This window comes from Medicago truncatula, chromosome 4 (genome assembly GCF_003473485.1).
Source record: "Medicago truncatula cultivar Jemalong A17 chromosome 4, MtrunA17r5.0-ANR, whole genome shotgun sequence".
In the NCBI taxonomy this organism is placed as follows: Eukaryota; Viridiplantae; Streptophyta; class Magnoliopsida; order Fabales; family Fabaceae; genus Medicago; species Medicago truncatula.
The window spans coordinates 27,970,196-27,983,376 of NC_053045.1; the positions used below are offsets into that span (position 1 = coordinate 27,970,196).

A 13,181-nucleotide genomic window follows, 5' to 3' on the forward strand; every position below is an offset into this window, starting at 1 on the left:
AATTTGAAACAAATAAAATACTACCTTCGTTTTAAAATGAATGTCGTTTTAGCAAAAAAAAATTGTTTCAAAATGAATGTCACTTTCAATTTCCGATGCAATAATAACTTTTTCTTTTCAATTGTACCCTTCAATTAATATTATGTTACACTACTTCCAAAATATTATTTTTCCTTTAATGAAAAACAAACCAATAGTTGATTAAGATAATTTGATAAAATTGCTATGACATTTAACTATTTTATTTCATTCCTAATATATGCGCAATTGACTAAAACGACAGTCATTTTAAAACGGATGAAATACTAATTATTAGATCATATTTTGCCGTCAATTTTAAAATAAAACATCAAAATCAGCAACACAAAGGCACAGTTACAACATCCTATACAAATCCATTTAATACACCCTATCGACAGAGCAGCAGAATAAAAACAAAAATAAATACTTAGACCCACCACCACATACCCATAACAATAACATCACGTGGGTGAAATTATAGAAAAGAAAAGGTCCCAACCAACCAACAAAACCTAAGTTTCTCAACAAGCTAGCGGTGGTGTCTCAATATTTTTTTGCACGCGTTACTCGTTTCTTTTTATACTTGTCTCTCTCTCAACTATGTCTTTTACGTGTCCATTTGTCAACTCTCACTAAAATCTAAATTCTTTACAATAATGTTTCTTAATTCGACTCTCTAAGAATAAATCAATACCACTACACTTAAAATTATACTTCTTTTAATTTGCCCATTGTATTGTTCAATAAAGTAATATTAGTGAACCAAACCCATTATATATATCACATGCCATTCCCTTCCTTCTACATCTCATCATATTCCCAAACTGCAAAAAGAAACATAAAACAAATCGAAATGAGTTTTTATTTTCATCAAGATTCTCTTTCTCTTCAATCTACCATGTCTACAACTTTCACTTTCTTGTTTTTCTCTTTCACCCTTTTATTTTCTTTCTTCTCTTTTCTTCTCTTCATCTCAAGAATCAAGCCATGGTGTAATTGCAACACTTGCAAAACATTCTTAACCATGAGTTGGTCCAATAAATTTGTAAACCTTGTGGATTATTATACACATCTTCTTCAAGAATCACCAACAGGAACAATTCATGTGCATGTGTTGGGTAACACAATAACCTCAAATCCAGAAAACGTGGAGTATATACTCAAAACAAATTTCAACAATTACCCTAAAGGTAAACAATTCTCTACAATCCTTGGTGATCTTCTTGGCCGTGGTATCTTCAACGTTGACGGCCATTCGTGGAAGTTTCAACGAAAAATGGCATCTCTTGAACTCGGTAGCGTAGTGATTCGTTCCTACGCTATGGAACTTGTCATCGAAGAAATCAAAACAAGATTGCTTCCTCTTATAGCTTCTGTTGCCGAGAAAAAAACCGCATCCAAAGCAGACAATACCTCAGAAGATGTTCTTTTGGACATGCAAGACATTCTTAGAAGATTCTCGTTCGACAACATTTGTAAATTCTCGTTTGGATTAGACCCATGTTGTCTTGTTCCATCACTTCCTGTTTCAAATCTTGCAAATGCTTTTGATCTTTCTTCAACACTTTCAGCTCAACGGGCATTAACGGCATCACCGTTAATATGGAAGATGAAACGTTTCTTCAACATTGGGTCAGAGAAGAAGTTGAAAGAAGCGATTAAGATAGTAAATGATTTGGCAAATGAAATGATAAAACAAAGAAGAGAAATTGAGAATGGAGTTGAGTCACGAAAAGATCTTCTATCTCGCTTTATGGGTGCTTTGAATTCACATGACGACGAATATTTAAGAGATATTGTCGTTAGTTTTCTGTTAGCGGGTCGTGATACCGTTGCTTCCGCGTTAACGGGTTTTTTTATATTGTTGTCGAAGAACCCGAAAGTGGAGGAAAAAATTCGGGTTGAGTTAGACCGAGTAATGAACCCGAATCAAGAGTGTGCTACTTTTGAACAAACGCGTGAAATGCATTATCTTAATGGAGCGATTCATGAGAGTATGAGGCTTTTTCCACCAGTTCAATTTGATTCAAAATTTGCTCTTGAAGATGACGTGTTACCTGATGGAACTTTTATAAAAAAGGGGAGTCGGGTCACTTATCACCCATATGCTATGGGTCGGATGGAGAATATTTGGGGACCCGATTGTTTGGAATTTAAACCCGAGAGATGGTTGAAGGATGGTGTGTTTGTTCCAAAATGTCCTTTTAAGTATCCGGTTTTTCAAGCGGGGTCGAGGGTTTGTTTGGGAAAAGAGTTAGCTATTGTAGAGATGAAGTCTGTTGTTGCTTCTTTAGTAAAACGGTTTGATGTTCGGGTTGTTGGACCGAACCAAGAGCCGCAGTTTGCACCCGGTTTAACTGCCTCATTTAGAGGTGGTTTGCCGGTTAAGATTTATGAAAGAACATGATTTTTTAGATTAATTAGGCTAAAATGTTAGGTTGTAATAACTTTATTTAGATTGCAATGTGAATACTATATACATATACTATTTTTGTCTAATCTCACGTTTAAACATTTCTTTATTTCAAACTGTTTTTCGTTTTATCAATATCATATCAACAATATACTTCATTCTTTTTTTAGTTGTTGCTTTAAACTTACATAAACACTAACAAAATAAAAAAAATTGTTACTCTTAAAATTTGTACTCTATTATATTACTTCATTTCACTTCCAATTGGAAGGTATTATTGACAAAATGGTAAATTATTATTGTATTGAACTTTGAAAAATGTAATTATAAACTATTTTTTATTCAAAGGGGTCAATTAAAAAGGAATTAAGGATAATTTTACGGATTGAAGAATGTTAGCAACACTCTATTTTGAACACTCTCTTTAATACCAACTCATTTATTAGTTTAAATCATTGTTAGTCTACACTTTAATTACATTCAATAAAATAGTGAATATTAAAGAGAATATTAAAAAATGAGTGTTTCTAGCATTCCTCTTTACTAATATTTAGTGTCGGAGAGAGTAATTTATCTAATGAAATATATTTTATGATCATATTTAAAGTCTTGTTTTTTTACTAGAATATAAGGTCTTGTTAACATGTACTCCAATTTTTTTTTGTCAAGTAGTTTTGTGGTTAGAGCTCACACAATTAAATTGTGAAAAAGTGGAGTGTTTGGATTTCGAACCTCGGCCCCAACATATAATATGCATTATCCCTACCAACTGAGCTATTTCATATCTTTATAAGACACAGTTAAAGATTTTAAGAAAAAAATCTTTTGAAAATAACAATTGATTTTTGAATTTTTAAGCAATTAGATACACCACTATTGACGCAATTTTTCTATATTTGATTTCTTAAAGATTGTGTTAGTGACCCTTATTAGAATTTTCCTAGATTTAATTATTTTCTTAAAAATTTACTAAAAAAAAAACTTATTTTCTTAAAAATTATGTATAATCTCATAAGACACTGTATACAAAAAATGCATTTTATTTAAAAATAAATAAATAAAGAAAGGGTATTCATTCAATGTCCCCATCTCATAAGATTTTCTTCCCTTTTTTGGATAAGATTTTCTTCTGAGATTTTCTTCCTCTTTTTGGATAAGATTTTCTTCATATTGACTTAACATTGGGGCAGCTAATAACTTTTGCTTGCTGCAGTTAATGTAGACATTGCACCAATTGACTATTTGGTGCAAGAAATAAATAATAGAGATAATTTTCTATGGTCAAAGATTAAATTTATTGGGTTTAGGCACACAAACACAATAAGACATTTTCTCCCAAAATGTTGAATTATTTTTTTTGGAAAGGCTAACCATTGCCTTTGGGATATTGGAGAAAGGAACAAAAATAAAAATTTTGTATTGGAAAATGATAAAAAATGGTCAAGTCAACTTGTAAAAAGTTTATAAATTGTTGTTTTTAATGTAAAACTACTAATTTTGGTTATCTTAACCATTGCCCTGATGGCAATGGTTAGCAAGACCTTTTTTATACACCCTCCGGTCACTATTATAAGCAAAATTCCACTTTTTAGATTCATTCAATAAATGATGTATGTGGTCTATTTAATGGACCACATACATCATTTATTGAATGAATCTAAAAAATAGATTTTTGCTTATAATAGTGATCGGAGGGTGTATATACATTTAAAGAAGTTTCTCATTGTTTGTGCATATAAACATTATAGGTTTGATTTTGTGACCTTATGAGAATAACTCATGATGTGAAATTTGCAATTGAGGGATTCATACATTTATAGATAGAATAGATTAGTCCACCACGTAAATTTCACAGAGTAGGTGAGAGTGACAAGTATGGGGGAGGAATGGATCAATGGGGGTGGAGAGAAATTGAATCACGTAAAATAATTGACACTAGTCCTTTTTTCCTTTCAAAAAAATAAAATAAATCCCCATTTACTATACACACACACTAATACATACAGTTATGTAAATACTTTGCGACAGTTTTTGATTTCATTGGATTGAAAAGTGAGTTTTTATTTTTTTTTGGTGGAAGGGTATACCCTCGACCTTGCATAGATTATGCATTGTTCTTATCAACTGAGCTAAACTCACGAGGACAAAGTGAGTTTTTGTTTAAAGTCAAAATAAAATATACTAGGATTTTCTTAGTAATTTAGTAGTATTTTATTTTAGTCAAATCTTAATCATTTTTCAGAACTTTCTATTATTATTTCGTTTTGTTTTATTTCAGTCTTTACGAGTTTATTATTTCTTTCCCTATTTAAGTTTAACAGTTGTAACCAAAGAGACAACTTATAACTTTTATTCAATCAATGTTATTTTAGAGAATTTTTCTCAATTTTTGATGAATTCCATAACCCTATTTTCATAAGTTTGTCGCTTGCAAATTTATTTTTTTCTATCTGAGTTTAGCGCTGGCTAGCCTACGCTTCTGTACTGCGTCAATTACCAACAAAAAATAATCTTTTTAACACAAGAGAAAGAGCAAAAGTCTCAACTGTTTACATCCAACACAACCAAACAAGAAACATAAAGAAAAAAGAAAACAAGTACTACTATACATACAGAAAAGTATAGTGCGCGTTATAAATATGATCCTCAATTGAGAATTGAGATAGCAAATGGCAGGCTGCAAAATACACGGGGAAGACACGGACTAGTTTTTGTTTCTTTTTCACAGTACTCGTTTTAAATAGCTTAACTAGTAAGTTATATATAATTTCCTCATAAAATAGTAGGTACTATATTTTTAACTAAAAGCAACTAATTTTAAATATATTCAAGATATGTCGTATTAAGCTTCAAGCTTGCCATCATTTTCCTCGTTCTTATCTAATATTTAATTGCACCTCCTAAATAATGGATATAATATTTAAATTTGTTATGTTTGTATCTGTGGCTATAACTAGAGGGGGGTGGTAACTACTCGCAAGGAGGGGGGGGGGGAGCTTTTTTTATGCAAAAAAAGTGTAACCAAAACAAGACCTACCTTTTGTGTAAATGAACTTGTGGCATTACTCCAGGACCGTATCTGAGGCAGGGTGATCGCCTTAGGTCCCAAAAAAAAGGATAAAATTTGGGTCTTAAATATTTTTTTTAGGGGTTTATTAGGCCCTAAAAAAAATTTCTTTGTTTTTTTATCAAGTTTGATATTTATTCAAGTTTATTAGTTAGGACCCAAATTGTAGGTTCGTCCTAGACCACCAAAATCTCAGAAACGGCACCGACTCTATTTGGAATAGAGAGCAGCTTTTAGAAAATAGGAGAAAGGGAAAAAATATGAATGATAGTTTCTCCAATTTGAGTAAGAGGTATAATTTCCTCGTAATATAAAATATCTTGAAATTCAAAAATATACATCTTTCAATCACTATTATAAACAAAAATCAACTTTTTAGATTCATTGAATAAATTATATACAATCATTATTATAGACTAGATACATCATTTATTCAATAAATCTAAAAAGTTATTTTTTTCACTTATAATAGCGATCAGATGATGTATCATAGAAGAATCGACTGATTTAAACAAATTATTCAAATCATTTTCATATTTTTTAAAATATTTTCAAAATTTTGTGAAAAAAAAAAATTCAAAATTAGAAATTTATTTATTAATTGTAAGCATTTCATTCTCATTCTCTACTGCTCTCTCAATCAAGGCCTAAGAGTTATTCAAGTCTCGTAATGATAATTATATATAAAAATAAAGATGGAAAGTTGGCTTACCAACTCGAGTGATAGAGTTAAGAAGTTGAGTGATCATATAAACAGGTTGAGGATTTTATCCCTAACATGCTGCTACATAATTTATCATTTTTTTTTTTAGCAACATAATTTATCATTTAAAACAAATAAAATTTGCATCTTACAAAAAAATATATCAAATCTATCCCAAGAGTTATAAAAAAAAAAAATATCAAATCTGTCCCAATAATGTATTTCTAATACTTTCTAATTTAAATGATAAGTAATGGTTTGATGTTTGGATTTTGGGAATAAGAGAGAAGCTTTGTACCGAATTTCCTATGAGTAGCTTTGGAAACACTCTCTTTTAAACACTCTCTTTAATTCTCACTCTTTTGTTGGTTTGAATCATTGTCGATCTATACTTTGAAAATAGAACTCACATATAATGGTGGGACATACATTGATTGTATCCAATTAAAAAATTAAATGCTAGAGAGAATTTAAAAGTGAGTGTTACCATCCTTCCTCATTCTCGCGTAGAAATGACTAATTAGCACTCATAACTTCATGACCAAAAATAAAGTTCATTAATTAAGATGTCATAACGTAAAAAAATTACGTTTGACATGACGAAATCGGTTTGGTTCGGTACACTTAAAAAGTTTGTAGAAGGGAGAAAAACCAGCTTTGAAGTTTTGTTTTGTTTTTTGTTTTTTGTTGAATTACCACCTTTGAAGTTTGAAAAGCAATATAAAACGTGCTTCTAATTAGATTATCTTCTAATGTTTGCCCAATATTGACAAGGTAGTAGCAAATCCTTTGCATGTTCATTTGCATTGTTTTCTCTTTTCATATTTTAAAAGTTATCATGTCATGATTAAAGTTTTCATATATACCAGCGTTGTCGACATCAATTATTTTTATATTGTATATCAGATTTACATCCATATTTTACATATATAATATTCTTTTTTATTAAGCAAATTTTTTATCGAAAAAGAACAACTTAGCACAAGACATGTAATGCTGCTCCTAAATCGGAAACATTTAATATGATACATTATGAAATGCCACAATATTAACTAATGAAACGCAAGATAAGATAAGATAATAGGAGATAAGTTTCAATTATGTGATACCACCAAACAGCCCCCTACAACACATAACCAGGGACACTACAAAACATCTTGAGTTAACACTAGAAACTCTAAACCTTGTTATTTGGTTTGAGAGAAATAGAGTAGAGAAGCATATAGAAGAGAGAAAGAGAATAGAAGTTGGATTGTTTGGAAAGAAATAAATTGAGAAGAAAGGAGAATTTCAGGGATGGATCCAGGAATTCATGAAACAGGGTTGAGAAATTCAATAGTAAATTAAATATTAAATAAGAAAATTACAATGGTTAAATACATTTAATAAAATAATGTCAAATAAATCACGTTGATTGTCTAAGTCGTGCACGATGTTTTTTTATAGACTTAATTGCACTTTTGACCCTCTATCTTTTTAAAAGTTACGATTTTGGCCCCCTAACTAATTAAAATACAAAACAACCCCCTATGTATTGGATCTTTGGCAGTTTTGGCCCCCAAAATCACTTTTGACTTAGTCTTCGTTGAGGTGGCATCCCTTAAGTGAGGTGCCACGTGTCGATCATTGTGGGTGCCACGTCAGCAAAGACTAAGTCAAAAGTGGCCTTGGGAGCCAAAACTGCCAAAGATCCAATACATAGGAGGATGTTTTGTATTTTATTTAGTTAGGGGGCCAAAATCGCAACATTTAAAAATATAGGAGGTCAAAAGTGCAATTAAGCCTTTTTTATATCAGAAAATTAATCAATACTTGAATTTTATCAAGCTTATTAGCAATTTACTCACTCAATGTGTTTTTTTTTAGATGAAAGCAAACATTTTATCACAAGAAAGAAAACATACAAAATTGAGGGTCTAGGTCAAACCCAATTAGAAAATAAACCTAAAGTTAGGAAATAAAAACCAGAAAAGTCTCTAACATATAGTGAATGAACCTATGAGGCTCATTCCACCATTGAGGAAATAAAAACCAGAAAACTCAGCTGATAGAGTACTACAGTAGTCTATATGTTTTCAGTTAAACCTCCAACAAATCTAGCTTTGTGATCTCTAAATACAACACCAATTGCGGCAGTTAAAGGGCTCCCTAATGTTGAACCACCAATGTATGCTTTGATCCAACTAGCAGCAGGTGGTTTCCAAAGAACTTCGACTATCTTATTGACATATTTAGGTTTTCCAGCTACTTTAAATGCATAATCTCGAAATCCTGCATTAAAGAAATCATGTGACCAGAATCTAACCTATTACCTTGCTGCACTTCATAAATAACTATGGGATTGAAACTATTTTGAAGCCTTATATTGTTCCTTATAATCCATACATACCAAATTAGGTGAACTATTGAAGACAATATTTGTCACATGTTTGAGAGCTTGATGACTTCTCATCATATCATAGCTTGATGACTTCATAAAGTTTTTAGAAGATTTTGGAGAGTTACTCATAGTTTTGGTAAAGTTCGGTCTTGTAACGAAAATAGTCTTTATCAGTCATTTCATATCCCTATCGACACAACTATATGTGTCAGTGTCTTTTTGGTGTTATCGGTTAGGTTGATCTAATTAGACGATGATTGGTAGAGGTTGCGAAGGTATTTGACTTATCACATTAAAGAATTTAAGATCAAATTGTACTTGAGGATATTCTCTTTCAAGTCACAAGACATATCATAGGAGAAACTGCTCGGAATGCTAAAGAATTAATAGCAAAAAGGAGAAAATTTTCACCATTCACGAGGTGCATGATATGACACTCAAAACCCAAAAATAAATATTACAACTATTAGTTCAAAAATGGAGTTTGATCCGCAATAGAGAATTTTAAATAAAAACTTTTTCAAGAATTAAAAAGGGCGCCCTCGCAAGTGGACAGTGAGATTGAAGCACTCGAATTAGTCGGTTCTTAAGCAATAAACCGAGTTTTTTTTTAAATAAAAAAAAAATCCTTTCACAAGGTTCAGGATACCACATTGTCCCATAATAAAGCATAATTCACATTTTACTTCATTAAAATTTATAATTATAATAGTAATGACGTCAAATCCTATTTTTCTGAAAATAATTTCTTTTACATCATAGATTATGATTTTCTTATATTAAACTAAATTAATAAGTTTATCTCTTTTTGAAAATCACTATTTGAGTAGAGTTTTTCCCAAACTTTTTAAGATTATTGGTTTCTCCCAAAACACTGAGTATTTTAAGGTGGAAAGATTGAGTGCAAGTATATATTGTCTAAGTTATAGTATAAAAAGATATTAATCTCACAAGGACTGTGGAGCTATAGCTTCCTATAGTTTTTCAGTAGAAAACTTGTTTACAAAAAATAAAATAAATCATTTGTCACAAAAATAAAATAAAGTTAAAGTTTTGGGAAAACAGTTAAAAAGACTTAGAAATTCTCAGAGTGAAAAGCGTGGTTTAAACAAAGATTCAGTTATGACAGAGTTTTACTACGATCTACAGAGCTATAGTTTTTTATGACTTTCTGGCAACCTAATGGCCACTAGGAGTATATCACATCTCAGCCTTCATGTTAAGCACATGAATACGTCCAATCGGAGTGCAGTCACATAATCTTAACATGCTAGGTTGCTAAGTTAGGTCATCAACATTTCCCACCGAAGTCTTATTATGTTTAGCTTTCCGCCTAAGACAAGAGTCCTAGTTAGATCTCAACGATTAAAAGGATCCACCGTGATCTGGTACTCGTGCAAATTAGTCTCTCTTATTCCTTTAACCTTTTAGTCATAGGGACTAACTCATATCAAACAAACATGTTTTGTTCCCTTATCCAATCGGTATCAGGGAACTATAACATCAAAAGTAAAAGAGATCATGTTTTACTTTCAAAGATTTTGAGTTAAAATGGTTTATTTGAAAGAAGCACGAAGCTATAATTTTATTAATTTTAAGCAAAGAATATCATAACCCCGTCGTATTTAATCCACAAGAAGTGGTTTAGCTCATGATGAGCTAAACCTCGGAGATGAAGGTGAAATGAAAAATAAATGAAAACATGAAAAGCTAAATTGAGAGATAAAATAGAGTATGTACAAGATTACAATCGTTGAAGGAAAGAGGTGAGCTAAAAGCACTCATGCTCATCTATGGAGAAGATGAGATGGAGTGAGTGTAACGCCCACTTTCGTTTAATCGTTATTTAATTGAGTTTAGGCAATTATATTATAATTATATAGTATATGCATGATTTTGTTATGTTTTGGTGATTCACGATGAATTTAGCGATTTGATTGATGACGTGATAAGTTATGAGTTTTGGAGGACTTGATTATGATATGAGATTTATTTTATTGTTAAATAAAATAAAGATTTGAAAATAATATAAAATATTTAGTTGAGGACTGTTTTGATATTTTAGAAACTCATTGTACGTGAAAACTTTTGAAAAAGGGAGAAAAGCTTAGAAGGGAGAAGAGCATAGAGAGGGCTGCGATTTCTTCATAACCAGGTAAGGGTGAGACTAATAACTCAGTATTGTTAATTGAATGTGATTCTGATGATTAGTTAACAAGAATTAGGAGTGAATTGGAGAAAACGAAAACTAGGTCAAAACCTTAGAATTGATGATCAAACGGTGAGAATTGGTTTAATTAATGTAGAAAGTGTTCCTAGACCTTAGATAATGTTTAGGACGAACTTTGGAATCAAAAACAAGCTTAGAACCATGTGAAACGTCGAGTTTTTGTGAATTTAGGAAGTCTGGCCGTAGCGACATTCATCGCTCGCCACGGCGAGCTATGAATCTCGCCTCGCGAGTGATGAACATTCATCGCTCGCCTCGCGAACCCTGTTTCCTCGCCTCGCGAGTTGTGCAATGCAGCTCGCCATAGCGAGCTAAGGCAGAGTGCATGTTAGATTTTGTGTTTCGACCTTTTTAGTTGGACCTTGAATGCCTTAGTGTGCCTGAACATACCTAGTAATGATTAGGAATGAATGTAGGGCAAGATTAGACCCAGAACAACTTTAGTTTGGAAATTGTTTAGTACTCGCCATGGCGAGCAAGAACCCTCGCCTCGCGAGCACCTCCAGCCTTGAGTGTTGTGAGTGTTCGTGCGATTTGTGTCGCACGTTTTGATCAAGAGCGAACCCCCTTATGATAATAAGACCTAATGATGACGTTAAATGCAGTCTGTAAGCTGTTTAAGATATGTTGATATTGATTGAGTATGATTAAGGTATTGTATATTTATGTAAGATATGGAAGTTTAATTATGAAATAATTGATGTGCTATTGATATAATGATATCATCCTGTTATGTGACTTGATTATGCTGCTGCTGTTATTTAACTAAGTGCATTGTATGTATTTATATATGATGAAATGATGACGTTTAGCTCCAAATTGTTGGATGCATGTTGATATGTTGATTACGATGTTTTGTTCATAAGAGTCCATGCATAGCATCTCATTGAGCTTAGTCCTCACCACGTTTATTATGAGCTTTGTCCTCTGCACGATTATTAGGAGCTTTGTCCTCCGCACGATTAAAGTATATTAATACTTATGATGACGATTGGTACCACATGCATATAAGGAGTCTAAGAGCATTGTCACATTGTCATGTCCATAATGCTATGTTGTTGATGACGGTTGAATAAGTGAATACGTGATATTGTTGAATATATGAATACGTGATACTTGTTATTTGAATATGCAAAGTTATCCAAGAATGATTATGATGTTAATGTTAATTATGATTCGAATTACTTTGATTAGCATTATTTTGTTATGAAATCTCACCCCTTCTGCTTGAAAATGTTGCCCTTCGTATGGGTAACTTGCAGGTGATCGTGCTTAGTGTGCAGTTGCTTCTGTGAGTGGCCTTGCCTCACTGTGTCGTCTAGGTCGCTCTGATACGTAACGGGATGGGGTTTATGTTTATGCATGCTTCATTCTCTTACGTGACTAATATGTTATTTTTATAATTTTATGGATTCTGATTATGAACTTTTGATGGGGCCTGCGTGCCAAAACGTTTTATGAATTATGATTATGATTTTCCGCTGCAATGTTTAAGATATTGGTTAAATTATTATTTAACTGTTTTGGATTATGTTTTATGTGATATCCCGTTGTTTATGATGCTTACACTGATAAATGTTTTTAAGAATTTTTATGTTGGGAAAACGGGGTGTTATAGTGAGAACTCTAGTGCTACTAACCCTAGCTTGAACTTGACTTCTCAATTCACTATGCAAAATTTCGGTCCATAGGCACTAACATGTGATTGACCTTTTATAGCACAAGTCCAACCACTACAACTTGTACACTTTAGTCATTTCCCCTATGAGTTGTCCTTATCTTATCCTACCAACTTCAGGCATATTCTTTTTATTCCTCGTACTCCAATCATTGGCGCCAGCTCATAGAACTTAACCATCAAGCAATGGCAAGAAAGGTTCTCATGGGTTCGTACTATTGTACGACCCGGCTAGCGATCCAGGACGCTGCATCTTTCCATATCCTCAGTGAAGCATCATAATCAATGTTGTAGCTTCCCAAATCTCCAGTTCTAATCCTCACCTTGTTCCAGCAAACATCCAAAACAAGTATGGCTAGTTCAAAATGATTAAATAACAATAAAAACTAATCAAAACTCTAAAATCCTAAATAGACACTGATTATATGTTTTAGGTCATGCATTTACTCAATTCCTCGTTCATTATGGGAGATAAGTGCAACATGATAACCAACTATTTTACTCGTTATCAACTATCAACCTCTATTTATTGCGATTTTGCAAACCCAAGGCCAAATAAGACAAACACAAAAAACAAAAGGGTGAGTTTTTAAATATATTTAATAGTATAAAATATCTAAGAAGAACATGCAAAATCATCAAGTAAGCACTATATCATATATCAAATCACATTTACCATAAATAAGTAA

At 32.1% G+C, this 13,181-nt stretch overlaps 1 protein-coding gene across 1 annotated transcript; it reads left to right on the forward strand.

Moving 5' to 3' along the window:
- The first annotated feature begins 803 nt into the window (after positions 1-803).
- LOC11444615 (cytochrome P450 94C1) lies at positions 804-2,550 on the forward strand. The gene has a single exon (XM_003606175.4). It carries the CDS (start codon positions 806-808, stop codon positions 2,426-2,428), a length of 1,623 nt encoding a protein of 540 aa, XP_003606223.2. The 5' UTR covers positions 804-805; the 3' UTR covers positions 2,429-2,550.
- The last annotated feature ends 10,631 nt before the right edge of the window (positions 2,551-13,181 follow it).